The 16524-nt window shown below is 38.7% G+C and overlaps 1 protein-coding gene across 1 annotated transcript; it reads left to right on the forward strand.

The window, feature by feature from the left end:
* Positions 1-2120: 2120 nt before the first annotated feature.
* Positions 2121-2657, forward strand: LOC110095253 (phytosulfokines-like). Its single transcript, XM_020820704.2, has 2 exons — positions 2121-2288; positions 2382-2657. The coding sequence occupies exons 1-2, from the start codon at positions 2184-2186 to the stop codon at positions 2502-2504; spliced, it is 228 nt and encodes a 75-aa protein (XP_020676363.1). The 5' UTR covers positions 2121-2183; the 3' UTR covers positions 2505-2657.
* The last annotated feature ends 13867 nt before the right edge of the window (positions 2658-16524 follow it).

A 16524-nucleotide genomic window follows, 5' to 3' on the forward strand; every position in this document is an offset into this window, starting at 1 on the left:
CAACATGACATGGCCTAGTCTGAAATGATTCCATTATTATTTGGGTATATTACAATGGGCTTACTCGTCCTTGAGGGCGATCAGATAACAAATGTCAATCATTTGGTTGAAATCTAGTGACAAATAGGGATGAAAGTTCAACATCACTTGGTGGACTGGCAGAAGTTCGATGCTATTTGAAAATTCGAGCATCAGTTGGTAGCCTAGCATTGGTTTGACAGAACTTCAGCGTCGGGCGATGGTTTGGCGGAATTTTGGAGTTAGATGTTGGTTCGGCGAAACTCCGGACGTCAAGTGATGGTCTAACTTCGAGAGTACTCCGTATGTCAAGTGGGGGTTAGGTAAAACTCTAGGCGTTAGTTAGGTGGTGGTCCGGCGGAACTCTGGGCCTCAGGTGATGGTTCGATAGAAGTTTGAGCCTCATGTGGTGGTCCGATAGAACTTTGGGCCTTAAGTGTTGGTTCGGCGAAAGTCCGGGCCTCAGGTGGCCGTCAAGCAGAACTTTGAGCTTCAGGTGGTTGTCCGGCGGAACTCAGGGCCTCAAGTAATGGTCCAACGGAGATTAGGGCCTCAAGTGGTGGTCTGGCAGAACTCAGGGCCTCAAGTGATGGTTCGGTGGAGCTCAGGGCCTCACGTGGTGGTCCATCGAAACCAGAATATCAAGTTGTGGTCTGACAGAACTCAGGGCATCATGTGGTAGTCCAATGGAGCTCAGGGACTCAAGTGATGGTCCGGTGTAACTCAGGGCCTCAAGTGGTGATTCAGTAGAAGTATGAGCCTGAGGTGGTGGTCCAACGGAGCTCATGGCCTCAGGTGGTGGTTCGGCAGAACTCAAGGCCTTAAGTGGTGGTTCGGCAAAAATCTGGGCCTCAGGTGATGGTCTAGTAGAACTTCGGGTCTTAAGTAGTGGTCTGGAGGAAGTCTAATGATCAGGTGGTGGTCCGGTAGAACTCCGAGCCTTAGGTGGTGGTCCAGCGGAACTCATCGCCTCAAGTGGTAGTCCGGTGGAGCTCATGGCCTCATGTGGTGGTTCGGCAAAACTCCAGTCCTCAAGTGGTGGTCCGACGGAGCTCAGGACATCAAGTGGTGGTCCGGCTGACCTTAAGGCCTCAAGTGGTGGTCTGGCTGACCTTAAGGCCTCAAGTGGTGGTCCGGCAGAACTCAGGGCCTGAGGTGGTGGTTCGGCGGAGCTCTAAGATCCTCAAGTGGTGGTCCGGCGGATCTAAGGGTCTCAAGTGGTGGTCCGACAGAAGTTCGAACCTCAAGTGGTGGTTCAGCGGAACTCAGGGTCTCAAGTGGTGGTCCATCGGAACTCAAGGCCTCAAGTGGTGGTCTGGCAGAAGTTCGACCTCAAGTGATGGTCCAGCAAAACTTTGGGCCTTAAGTGGTGGTCCGGCGGAAGTCCGCGCCTCAGGTGGTGGTCCGACGAAACTCCAGGCAGTGATCCAGGAGGCAAGGAGGTAAAAGCGATCTCTGATCCATCTCTTTTCTCCTTAAGCTTAGGGGTCCCTTTTCAAGAGGAAGGATGAGCCTATTTTTAGATTTCCTAGAGTAGTGTGGCCCATATAGAAGAGGAAGATCAAGGGTAAATGATGAGTGGTTTAGATGGACGGCCGATATTGAATCCCTTGATCGTGGACCGTTTGTTAGACATTTGAAGGTCTTAGTAATGCCGGAATTCCGTGATATTAGGCTCATTCGATTCGTCTCATCGAGCCGGTCAATTTGACTATAAGCATGCACATTTGGAAATCATTTGGTAATCTAAATTATGGTTTGAGCCTTCCAACAACACTTCAGGTCCTTTATCTAGTCCCATTTGGGCTCGGATTCACTTGAATTTGGTGTCATTGGGTTTGTATTCCCGAGACGTTCAGTTTGACCATAAGTTTCCAACTTGTTTTTACCACGAGTTTCATACCCGATCATGAAATTTTGATGATGATGTATCAAAAATATTTGAAATATATTTAAATTAATTTTTATCTTTAAATGATTAATTTTTAATTTTTCCCCTTTAAAAACAAATACATCAATTATTAAAATATTTTCTCATTAATTAAGTTCAAAAAGCACCGAAGCCTACCTCCTTCCCACTATTTATAACACCCTCCACCCACCATCGCCTCTTACTCCTCAACCCATTCTCTCTCCAACCCCCCAAAGCTTCTTCCAAGTCATCCATGGCGAAAGCAGCCGCCTTCTTCCTCCTCATTGCCCTCATCTTCTCCATCTCCTTAACGCAATCTGCCAGAACTCTCCCTGTAGAAAAGCCCAGCTCGGTTCAGGTGATTAATTACAAAAAAAAAAAAGTCCTTTTCCCTCTTCTTTAGCTTTGGTTTCTTCTTTCTCTGTTTCTGAAACGCCATGATTTTAATCAGGGTTTTGATGAAGAGAACATGGATTTGAGCTGTGACGGAGTTGAGGAGGAAGAATGTTTGATGAGGAGAACTCTTATGGCTCACACTGATTACATCTACACGCAGGGGAAGGTTCATAACTGAGGTTGGGGTTAGATTAGGGTTTTTTTTTTCTTTGTGGTTCTTTCATAGGGTTGGAATTTCTGCGCTTCATGAAATCATCTATGTTATTAATGAATAATGATGATATTGGTTTTAGGGATTTCATCATTTATGTCGATTTGCGTCTTGGCTGCTCTGTTTGTGTTGGATTGGCTGATTTCGCTCGCAGATTCTGATTAATTTGGGGAAGAAATGGAGAATACAGTAATGAAATTTTGACATGAATGAATTTACTAAAAATTATTAATTTTTTGTAAGGATGTGAATGTTAAAGCATAAATCAAATCTTAACGGATTCAATTTAAAAAATTTTTGAAAGCTAATAAGCAATTACAATTAAATATAATTGCAAGGGGAAAGTATTTTCTTTGTTTTCATCGCCGGACTTCTTTAGATTCTCTTCCCGTCCCATTAGCCGAGACTATACCGGTAAAGGCCAGACTCGCCGGACTCCGTCATCGTCCTATTATCTGACCATTTTTGCTCAGGTCTTTCTGTTCGTCTCAGCCTAATAAATTTATCTTTTTTAGTCGTCTCAGGTATTCTATTGACTCAAATGAAAGCATACTCCCTTTTGTGTTTCCTAAGTGATTCTCAAAGTGATTAAGGTGAAGAAGATCAACGGTGGAGAGTTACTGTTACTGTCCGGTTTGTGATCTATGGTTGAGCTGGGTGTGTAGAGATGATGTCTGCTCAGCTTAGAGTTGGGATTGCTGCTGATTGTTGGTTTCTTTCAAGTTAAGGGTCTGGTGATCGGGATTATTAACTTGTTGGAAAGCTTTAGAAATGTTGGGATTTTGGTGAAGATATCTGCTATTTGATTTTGAGTGTTAGTATGCAGAACTATGAGTTTATTAGCCCATGTTATCTCTAATCTGATTTTTTATTCTATGCGGATACCGGACGAAGAGAACCGTTTGATTTTCTCTCTTTATACAGTCAAAGAGCAGTCAAATACAATTACTATAGTAATTACGCTTTGACGGTAGACAAAGAGAAAACCGAGCAGTTCTCTCCGTCCAGTGTCTGCACAGAATAATCTCTCCTCTAATAGGTTGATAGTCAATTTTAATAGGTTTTGTACTGGAATGAAAGATTGGGTTGTTTTCTATTGCGGTTGTGAAAATAAATATTTTCACAGTGAAGGAGAGTATTGTTATATGATGTAAGTTGTTGCTGCCGAGAGTTTCGTGTACTTAGCTTATGTTGATGAATTAGTGATAGTCTTAAGTTTTGTTACGCTTCGAGAGAGAAGGGTATCCATAAATAAGAGCAATAGTTAGTGGTTGATTTTCTATTTTGAGGATTTTTGGCTCATTTAGAGTTAGAGAGGATTGATTGTAGGAGTTTTTTTAGGTTGGATTGGTAGACTTTGAGATAATGTGCCTGTGAAATATAATAGTAGTTGCTTAAATAGTCAAAAATGAAGATTAAGGCTTCGTTTGTGATGACTTTCTTACTGCTTCTCAAAGCAGTTTTATTGTTCAAAAAAGCTGCTTTAAGAAACAATAAAAAAACCGTCCCAAATGAAGCCTAAGTGATTAATAGATTTGCTGATAAATTTGAATGACTGCGCATGTTATATCAAGTCGGGCTATTGTAAGATATTGAAGTGATACTACCATATGTTGATAATAATGGGGGTTCTCATAAGGTTGTTAGAGTTTGGTGGTAGTGGATAGCTCTCACCATGTTGGGTTCAGAGTTAGTTGATATTTCTTCATGTCAAAGTTAAAGTATTTCGTTAGTATAGGATTTGTCCGAGAGCAAAAAAGCTTGGGAAGTTGTGTCAACTTGAATGTTACTGTCTAGGACATATGAAATTCACGAAAGAGCTCCCCATCGGTCGACGATAATATGATTTGCGATGATGTGATCCAGAACACAAATATTGTTTCAGACATAGAGACCGTAAAATGTTGAAGTGTTTTGCCCGGTTTTCATTTGGGACAACTTTCTTTCTGCTTTCTAAAGCATCTTTCTAGAAGCAATAAGAAAGCTATCATAACTAAAACCTCAATCTAAATTAGGTGTTTTGGTGGCCAGTCATCAATCGTTATAAGACCGAGGTTTACAGTGAAAGAACCTTCCAAAATATTTTTTTTGTTAAGGCAAGAGAATATTATATTATTATTTGTAATTCTCCAAAGATGCAAAAATCTACACGCTTCCAACGATTAATTAACTAATTTTGACTAAATTATAGGATTATGACGACCGGTTAATATATTCTTTATGATAAGAATGCATATTACAGTGAATCCCCCTCAAATAATACGCTTAGAATAAAAACTAACCTTCTAGAATGAGTGGACCTCATTCAAGAAAGAAAATTAAATAATATTCCTATTTGCCAATCTGATATGAAAAATTAGGGTTCGTGTTGACTCGTTTGATTAACGCGATGGATTCGAGTTTGGAATTTCGACCTGTTTATTAAACGGGTTGAGTTTAGATTGACCCTCAAAGTGCTTTTGATTCAGAAATGACTCCTTTAATATCGGTTTATTTTAATTGCTAATGAGGCTATTGATATCTTTAGGAGTGTCAATAAACGAATTAACCCGTCAACCTGATCAGACAATTGTAGGCTTGGTTGACCTGTTTAATAAACGAGCTCGGTTCGAATTTAGAATTCTGACCTGTTTATTAAATAGGTCAGATTTAGGTTTACACTCAAATCGCTTTTGACTCAAAGATGACTCTTTTAATAATTTTTTCTTTTAAACTATTTTGCTCATGGGTATGACCTTACTTTTTATCAAATAATTTGTAGTCTATATTTGATAAGTTATATTTTTTTTATAATTAAAATAGGTTAACGGGTCGGGTTAAGGTTTATTTAAACATATGATCTTCTTATTTTTTTTATCAATTATTAACTTGAACTTTATAGTTGATAATTTATATATATTTTTATAGTTAAAATTGGTGAACAGGTCAGGTTCGACTTTATCTATTTTTACCTATATATTAAACGAGTCGGGTCAGCTTGACTAAATAAGGATCAGGTCAATATAAGTGGTATTCAAATATGATTTGTTAACCCCTTTTGACACCACTAGATATCTCTTTGAGATACTAATTTCCATATCTAAAATTATTATGTGAATTGTGTTCAACCTCTCGATATCCTTATCAAAGTGTGAATGGAAGCGACTCCCCCCCAACTTGAAGAACACATCGAAATTAATTCATTATAAGAAAGATGTGAAAGCTAATATATATAATCTTGTTGTGTTTGATAATTGAGTATTGCTTATGAGGATGATGAGGACATTTTGAATAATTCTTTGAGTGTATAATCTCATGGTGAGAATGAGAAGGATAAGATTGGATATTATATATTGACATTTGAGAGTGTTTGGAATTTCTTATTTTGCCTTTCTTATTGGAAATTGGAATTTCTTTGAAGGGAGTGAAAAAGAGCTTCAAATGCTTACATCAACAAAAACAAAATGTTAAGGCTGCATTTAGGAGAGCTTTCTTACTGTTTTATAAAACAGCTTTTTAGTATAAAAAATTTTTGAACTTGAAATTTTTATACTAAAAAACTGCTTTAGAAAGCAGTAAGAAAGCTCTCAAACAAAGCATAAAGTTCCCCCGAACCCCATAAAACCTATATAGTAGCTCCATATAAACCCTACTCTAAACCTACTAATCATGCATTCATAATCACAATGCATATTGGCTAAAATCACTTTTCCCCCAAACACTAATTTCACCATTAAAGTTAATGACTTCAACAGCAAAGTAAGTAGGCTCCCAAGTCAACGGCTTCCAGCTGATTGTGGCGCATTTGATCACGGAAGGCATCCTTCCATTACCTTTATCATACCACTTTGATATCAATATTATATTAAAAAATATACAATAAATTAATATTAATATTATTTTTTATGTGATATAGAAATTTGAGAATTATATAAATAAATAGAAAATTTTAAATGTTAGATATGTATATTGATAAGAACTTTCTATTTTATTTTGTAATTTTAGAGAATTTCATAGAAAAACAAGTTTGAAAAGTATGACACGGAAAAGAAAGGAAAGGGAAGAAGACTTCCAAAATGCTGGTCTCCCTATTTGTGGTTTTGTTGCAGTAACATTGTGGCTTCGTTTGTGCAGAGGCCGGACGCAGATCTACGTCTGAAGGCAAATTAGGTGCAGCCACGTCAGCGAAACCGAGCAATATCGAGCCATGGTAGACAACGAAGGGGTGACGTGGTGCATTCTGCAGGTTAGTCTCCGGACGGCATTCGGTGTATGCACAGAATAATAATCCTTTGTTTGAGATAGTTTTCTTACTGTCTTCTAAGTCATTTTTTTAGTACAAAAATTTTTTGAAAGCAGCAAAAAAAATTATGTTCAAAAACTGTACCAAATAAGGATATCATTCATTTTCAACCATATATAATATGTAGTTATTTGCATAGCAATAAGAGAAAGCTTCTTGGTGAATTTGCAACTTATGTTTCCAACATAGACTAGCACTTTATTTAATAGTCCATATGAAAGAAACTTTCCCCTTTTAGTTTTTGTAAAATACATACAAGCAGGAGGGGAACCGGTATCTCTTTAAAGGGTAGATAAAATATGATTATGAATAGTGACAGAATCAGCTTTAATTTTCAGGGGGTCAACTTATAAGCAGCTGTTAGTGTTGCCTCGAATTTGGCTCGACCATTCACTACAAGAAAATGGGCCAGTAACGACCCATATTTGTTCAAATCCTTGTTTTTTATACGCTTCGCAGATATATCGGGGGTACAAGAAGGCAGCACCCCTTGACGGGGTTTGACCTGATTATGATATATATATTAGAATTTGAGCAATTGCATTTATTGAAGATGGGCAAACTCTTCCTGGTATAGATATCAACAACTATAATGAGAGGGAAATATATATTGTCATAATATTTTGATAGATATTACATTTAAATTTCATATTTATTATGATATTAATATAAGAAATAATCTTAAATAAATTTTTTATTGTATGAAAATACAATTTTAATGAGAATATTGGTTTTCTTTTTGGTGGATGTCATAAAATCCCTGAAATTGTACTAATTTTATCTATTATTATTGTTGTCTTTAATAAATTAATTTGATGGGCATGTGAGAGCTCTGAGTCCCTTACATATCAAGTGATGGACACTCATCATATTTATATATAAGTGAATAATATGAATTGCTTCTGACCTATGGCACTTCTTACTGTTAACAGCCACAAACCTCATAAGCACAATCTTAAAAGGTTTGGAAGATCTTTGGTAGATCATTGTTTTTGATATTGTCATTTGTTTATTATCAATGTGGACTTCTCTATTTGAATTTTAATGAGAAAATAAATAAATAATAGAATGAAAATAAAGTGATATTATTGCCACATAAATAGAGAATTATTTTATATTTTGATGGATTTATTGGAATTATGGATTGGCATGACATGTATTTTTTTTATATTTTAAATAAGTGTTTTTCAATTGAAATTTTAAAAGAGATTTAAAAATAATAATAAATGGTCATTGTTTCTTGTATTGAAGATGATAGATGTTGAATACTACAATCGATAAAATGAATTTTCGACGTATGTGAGGGAGAAGAAGTGTGGGTGCGTGCGTCCACAATGAGCTGCTTCAATGAAATAATGATGATCATAAATATTGGTCGAAAGGAGAGAACTAGTGATAGTGAAAGAACATCCATCGTGAGGATGAGGAGCCTCAGTATGAGACATATCAATGATATTTTCATCATTATAGAAGGATTATTGAGGAAACTAGTAAGCCAACAACATCAAGAGACATTGATGTCCCTAGACGAACATTATAGATAGTAAGGGCTATTAGTGGTCTAAAAAAATGATGAATTGTGCGGACATTGGGCGGGAATACCGTTCGGTTTTGTCTACGTAAACAGTAAAAGCGCAGTGAGCTGTGATCTGCTTGTTCATGCTACGTTTTTACTATTGACAGAGATAACTGCATGATTTTTTCCATCCGATGTCCGCACAAAATAATCTCTCAAGAAAAACAAAGTTCTAGGGTTGGTGATAGCCTAAAAAGGATGATAGCATGAAGATCACTCAAACATGTAGATGTATGGGTAAGAGGCTTATGACCCATATAATGCAGCTATTGAGTTGACTCATATTTTTAAGCTTGAAGTAACATTCATTTTTTATATGATCTTAGCTAGGGTGATTTTCAAATGTGAGTAGGTTGACTATAAGTTATTAAAGAATAAAATAATAAATAGAAAAAAATTATATGAGCATATTTTTATATAATTTTGATAAAATAAACTATAAGTTATATATATTCACTATGATAAAAAAGTATATGAGAATATTTAAAGAAATTTTTTATTATTCGGAATAGTTTGGTGGGCCGACTTGTTAATTAAAGATGAGGCCTAAGTTTATTTAAAATCTTTCATTATTTGTAATGAGTAATAAGTAAATAATTCTAGCCATAAATATATAGCCTTACATGAATCAAAATTACATAGCTTATTTTCATAAATTAACTATCCTAATTTATTTTGCAATTACATAAAAAAATTAGTTTGGGCCAAAGCAAAAATTTAACCTGATTTTATTACTGCCATTGCATATACTCTCATGAATTTTCTTTTAAAGTTTATGCACAATGACATGAATGCTATGTAAATAGCCCTAATTGACATTTTGATCAAATTTGAGGGTTAATGTAAATGAAAATTATATTTGAGTTCTTATTAGTATAACTGAGCCATAAGTTAATGATGATGAGAGAGATTTTCATCCATGCATGGAGGAGATAGAAAGTGGGCTATGGAAGGAAGAGAAGAGAGAAAGTACAAGAATTGAGCGGTTATGATTAATGATGGCATGATATGATAATAAAATGAATGTTTATCATTAATGATAACATAATATGATAATAAAATGAAGAGATAAATATTTATAAATCATGTATGTTTGTAACTTTAAGTTTAACTATGTAATTTTATGTTCTTTATATTTCTATGATTTTTTTTCATGATTTAACACACTACTTATGAAATACAATTTAAGGCTTCATTTGGGACAGCTTTAAGATTCTCTCTTTTTCATTAAACTTAACTTGGTGGCAAATTTATTTTCTCTTCCTTTAGTGAGATTGAGTTATATCTATCATTTGGTAAGTATAAAATTGTTATCCAATTGGTTTTCTACTAGTTCTTTTATATTTCTTGTGAAATTCTTTCAAAACTCTTTAAAATTAAAGCATCACTACATCAACTTCTAAAAACCAAATGATGAATGGTATCCATCCATTATTATACCACTACTAATATATTTATGACATGATGTTATATATACTCTCAATATATGAAAATGACAATAGCATGTTGGCTAGCATGTTGGCCAACGAATAAAATTCAATTAATGTATCCCTAGTGGCGAAGCCATAAATTTTTAAAGGGAGTCCCAACTTTAACCTTGCTTCAACTGATTTTTGTATTCAGATTCATGTAATCACTTTACTGTTTATATGTATTGTGAAAAATCAATATACTCCATGAAAATATACTTGCAAATTTCATTCAAGTTTTTTTTTTTGAAACCGCTTTGCAGGAAGAACTTGCAGGCTTTTCTAAATTTCAGAAGGGGGGACATGCCCCCCTGGTCACCCCTCCCATGTATATCCCACATTTATTGGCATCCTACCTATTACAAAAGTAGCTAATAATTTCTCTCCTATAAAGATGTTGATCATGTATCTTATTAATTCTTAAATATCAAACAATAATCACCCCCATACATGATCATCCTACCCATATAATAACAATATCAAACTATTCTCATATAATGGTGGCGTTCTCATCACCTATCAACACTTGAATATCCAATGACTTCATCTACTAGCTATGATCATTTTATCTATTATAATCACATTATCCACTTATATTTGATTACTAGATTATGGTCTTATCCTATTCATAATCATCCTATCGTCATGGCTATGATATTAGACATATTTGCAGATGCGATAATTATTAGAGAAAGGATTATGATTAGCTTACATTATACCTTAGATCACTGTACATTATTAGTTATTATAAATACATTGTAATACTGTTTTAATTTTGAATAAGAATTTTCCCTCTTTCCATTCTCTTCTCTGTTTCCTTCGGCTGTCCGTCATCTTCTCCGTCTCAGGCGAACTCCGTCCTGAATTCCTTCATGGTATCTAAGAGCTAAGAATGGGGGATCAAGACTCTACGTCCTCCCATCCGACCCCATCCTCCACCCTCGCCGACGAATCTACGGAACTTGTCATTCCCACCACTCTCAAATTTATCATTTCAAACATCAAGAATCTGATCCCAAACTCGCTCACCTCTGACAACTATGCGATCTGGCGAACCCAAATCTTTCAACACATCTCGGCTAACGGGTATGTAGATCATCTCACCGGCAAAACTCCGGCACCTCCGGACCTGACGTCCATAGATCACTCACGGTGGCGTCTCATCGACAACAATCTGATCTCCGCTTTCTTTTCGACCATCTTGCCAGCCATTCTTCCTTACGTCATCACTTCGACCACTGCGCAAGAAGTCTGGACGATTCTTGAACGTCGCTTGCAGTCGTCCAGCCGGTCGCGGGTAATTCAGCTGAAAAATGAATTACATCATATACAAATGAACAATCAATCAATGCAGCAATACCTTGCCCATGTCAAGGTCATCGTCGACAATATCGCAGCGTCCGGCACCAAGATTGACACAGAAGACATTGTCCTTTACATTCTTAATGGTCTCCCTGCACAATACAACGTCATCTTCTCCGTCTCAGGCGATCTCCGTCCTGAATTCCTTCATGGTATCTAAGAGCTAGGAATGGGGGATCAAGACTCTACGTCCTCCCATCCGACCCCATCCTCCACCCTCGCCGGCGAATCTACGGAACTTGTCATTCCCACCACTCTCAAGTTTATCATTTCAAACATCAAGAATCTGATCCCAAACTCGCTCAACTCTGACAACTATGCAATCTGGCGAACCCAAATCTTTCAACACATCTCGGCTAACGGGTATGCAGATCATCTCACCGGCAAAACTCCGGCACCTCCGGACCCGACGTCCATAGATCACGCACGGTGGCGCCTCATCGACAACAATCTGATCTCCGCTCTCTTTTCGACCATCTCGCTGGCCATTCTTCCTTACGTCATCACTTCGACCACTGCGCAAGAAGTCTGGATGATTCTTGAACGTCGGTTGCAATCCTCCAGCCGGTCGCGGGTAATTCAGCTGAAGAATGAATTGCATCATATACAAATGAACAATCAAACAATGCAGCAATACCTTGCCCAAGTTAAGATCATTGTCGACAACATCGCAGCGTCTGGCACCAAGATTGACACAGAAGACATAGTTCTTTACATTCTCAACGGCCTCCCAGCTACATACAATTCTTTCAAAACTTACATTCGGGCCTCGTCCCTACTGGTAGATTTGGATGCTCTCTATTCTCTTCTTTGTAGTGAGGAGATCCACGTGAATCAAGAAATCAAGACCGATCCCCTCACAACCACAGCGGCTTACTACGCCAACTCACAAAATCAACAGCGATCCAAGAATTCAAGGCGACCGACCAAGTACAGAACAAACCGAACTCACAACACTACTAGCACCGTTCCGACAAATAACCAGCAGCCTGTATCGACCAATCGTCCAACCTGTCAAATATGCAACAAGCAAGGTCACACCGCGAACAACTGCTGGCATCGCTGCAACCTATCCTATGCCCCGCCGACGTCTTCAGCTCCGCGGGCTCTTCTTGCTCAACCAAACACCACTACTACCAAATCTTGGGTTCTTGACTCAGGCGCTACGTCTCACATGACGTCCGACTGCTCCAACATACAATTTCCCTCTGGTTACAATGGACCAGAAGCTGTTTCGGTCGCCAATGGATCCATGATACCCATTCAAAATTACGGTCAAGGCATTCTACCCTTACCGGATTCATCTCGTAAGCTTCACCTTTGCAATCTCTTACACGTTCCTGCACTCACGCACAATTTACTTTCCGTTTCTAAACTTACTTCAGATAATTCTGTTTCGATCACCTTTGATTCTCATGGCTTTGAAATTAAGGATCTACAGGATCAACAGCCTCTCCTACGTGGACGTCTAACTGATGGCATCTACAAGCTTCAAATTGCGCCCTCCGCTCAGCACACTGCGCTTCAAGCTTCCTCTACCACAGCCGCTACCTGGCATGCCCGTCTTGGGCACCCCAATAATAAAATTTTCAATACTTTAGTTTCCTGTGTTACCGGCTGTAAACAAATTTCTTCTGATTTCCTGTGTGAACCTTGTAAAATGGCTAAAAGCCATAAACATTTCTTCACTAAACGCATTACTAATACCTCTCATCCATTCGAACTTGTCCACTCGGACGTATGGGGTCCGTCCCCCCAGTCTTCATTAAATGGATTTCGGTATTATGTAGTGTTCATCGACGATTTCACGCGTTTTTCTTGGATTTATTTTATGCATCACAAAAGCGAAACCATCGCCAAATTTAAACTATTTTGCAGCTTTATTTACAATCAATTTTCTGCAATTCCAAAACAATTTAGATCGGATGGCGGCGGTGAGTTTGTAAGCCGAGAATTCACCGAATTCTTAAACAGCAAAGGCATTGCGCAGCAACTCAGCTGTCCTCATACACCAGAACAGAACGGCTTGTCCGAGCGAAAACATCGACATCTACTCGAGCTCACTCGGACATTGCTCCTCCACTCGAATCTTCCCGATCACTTCTGGGCTGACGCAGTGTCCACCGCCAACTACTTAATCAACCGCCTACCGACTTCTGTGCTTTCCCACAAATCACCTCATCAAATGCTCTTCAACGCCATTCCGGAATACCAACATCTGCGCACCTTTGGATCATTGTGCTACCCGTGGCTGCGTCCTTACTCGAACAGCAAACTTGAACCACGATCGCAGCCATGTCTCTTCATTGGTTATTCACCACATCACAAAGGATATAAGTGTTATAATTTGAATTCCCACAAAATTCATCTCCCGCCATGTGGATTTTCATGAATCTGTCTTCCCGCTACGCTCACAACCTCAACATGTCACCAACACCGAGCAGCTCCCAATCAGTCATCCATCACCTCTTTTACTTGTTCCCGCCTCGACAACAACTCAATTACAAACAACTGCCTCTGGCAATCAACCCACTACAGCTCCACTCCCTCGGCCTACTGCGATCACCACTTCTCCCAGACCCGAACAAACCTCTTCTACCAGCTCAGATTGCCATCCCACGGCTGACACTCACACGCACCACATGCAGACCAGATCAAAATCTGGTATTTTTAAACCATGACAAATTATCTCTCTTATAAGCCAAGCCGATCACAGCATCACACCGTCGACCTACAATCAAGCCTCTAAACTTTCTCACTGGCGAGATGCAATGGCAATTGAATATCAAGCTCTCCTAAAACAGAACACTTGGACACTTGTTCCCAAACCGCCGAACAAAAGAGTTCTTGGATGCAAATGGACTTACAAGACAAAACGACTGCCGAACGGTCAAATTGACCGCTACAAAGCACGACTGGTAGCATTGGGCTATGAACAAATCCTAGGTGAAAACTATACAGAGACATTCAGCCCTGTTGCCAAGATGACAACTATCCGCATGCTTCTATCTCTGGCAGTTAATAAGCAATGGCCCGTTCTTCAGCTCGATGTATCTAACGCATTTCTTCACGGTGATCTGCAAGACGATATCTACATGTCACAACCTCGCGGCTTTGAGGATCGCGAACTACCCGATGCCGTCTGTAAACTTCACAAATCCCTTTACGGGCTCAAGCAAGCGCCTCGCCAGTGGTATCAGAAAATCACGGCGTTTCTCCAAACTCAAGGCTTCGGGTTTAGTCGCTCTGATCCCTCTCTCCTTATCTTTAATCACAATCACATCTCTATCTTCATCCTAATTTATATGGATGACATTTTAATTACAGGAAACAACAGTTCGTCTATCAACAACTTATTGGCAACTCTCCGATCACAATTTGCTCTCAAGCAGCTCGGCCAAATAAATCTATTCCTGGGCATTCAGGTTTCACGGACCGAATCCGACTTCTTCCTACATCAACAACATTATGCAGAGAAGCTGTTACAGGAAGCTGGCTTCATCAACAGCAAACCGTGTCCAACTCCCATCACTCCGACATCCAGACATCAACCTTCAGAGTCCACTCCATTCTCTGATCCGACCCTCTATCACCGACTAGCCGGATCGCTTCAATATCTGACCATCACCCGGCCAGATATTGCCTACGCCACGAACCAAGCTTGCCAGCATATGCAGAATCCGACTACGACTAATTTTAACCAGCTCAAGCGTATTCTTCGGTACATCAATGGCACCAAATCCTTCGGCCTACCCATCGCTCCTGGTGACACAACTCTTCAGACGTTCACGGATGCCGACTGGGCATCCGACCTCTCGGATCGGAAGTCGATCTCCGGCACCTGTACATTCCTCGGTCCAAATCTTATTTCCTGGTCCGTCAAGAAACAGCTGACCGTTGCCAAGTCCTCCACCGAGGCCGAGTATCGAGCTCTCTCCGCCTCCGTTTCTGAGATTCTCTGGCTTCGTCGGCTAGCATCCGAGCTACAGCTACACCAGTCCTCACCTACTCTTATTCACTGCGATAATCTTTCCGCCATAGCAATAGCCAAAAATCCGGTGTTTCATGCCCGGACCAAACATATAGAGATTGATTATCAGTTCATCAGACAACACCTCGCTGCAGGAAACATTCTCATTCAGCACATAGCCTCTCACGATCAAGCAGAGGACATTCTCACAAAGCCTTTCTCCAGCTCTTGCTTTGACTTCCTTCGTCACAAATTAACCGTTCAACCACATAACGCCTAATTTGAGGGAGGATATTAGAGAAAGGATTATGATTAGCTTACATTATACCTTAGATCACTGTACATTATTAGTTATTATAAATACATTGTAATACTGTTTTAATTTTGAATAAGAATTTTCCCTCTTTCCATTCTCTTCTCTGTTTCCTTCGGCTATCCGTCATCTTCTCCGTCTCAGACGAACTCCGTCCTGAATTCCTTCAATAATAATACATAGTATGCAACTACCTATAATAATTAGATAGCACTTGCCTCTCACTCATATGTCCTATTAATGTGATGACATCACTAAATATGCCTTATATGACATCGTTGATAGAAGATTTTATGGTGTTTAAGCTTTTAACAACATCTCACCATGCTGATAATAATCAAATATTTGATATCTCATACTATCTTAGAACATCACTGATAATTTCATCTCATGTTTCTACTATATTTACAATTGATTCCCTTATACCTAACTTTATTGATTTCCTCCCCCCAATTAGTTAGTGGCAAGCCAATTTTCACCTAATTTCTACAAAACTAGTGGAACATCAACACAGTGGTGGTAGACCAAATATTTTATTCCATATTATCGATTTTAACATAAAGATTCTATACACAACATTTAGGAAACAAACACGTACCATAAAATCATGCAAAATGCATTTACATTTCCCTTATATAGTTTCTTCAAATCTAACTTTCCCATGGGAGCATAAGAAAATGAGTAAAGTTGCTCATAGCCTGTTGATGGCTGATCATAGGGGTGTCAAAAATTGATATGATTCGAACCCGGCCTAAAAAACCTGAGTTCGGGTATCACTTACTGCCTTGACATCCACAAAACTATAATATTTCATGTTAGTTTTTAAGCATGTCATCAATCATCACCAACTCATAAAGATTGAAGGAAGCTTTCACCATTATTTTTCAGTCTAATTACCACTATTCTTTTGCATAGCAGCTCATACAAAAGCTGCTTCTCTCATACAATTTTTATGCTAAAAAGTTGATTTAAGAAGTAGAAAAAAAGCAGTCCCAAACGAAGTGTAAATTACAGC

The sequence above is a fragment of the Dendrobium catenatum genome, unplaced genomic scaffold (genome assembly GCF_001605985.2).
Source record: "Dendrobium catenatum unplaced genomic scaffold, ASM160598v2 fragScaff_scaffold_1449, whole genome shotgun sequence".
Classification (NCBI taxonomy): domain Eukaryota; kingdom Viridiplantae; phylum Streptophyta; class Magnoliopsida; order Asparagales; family Orchidaceae; genus Dendrobium; species Dendrobium catenatum.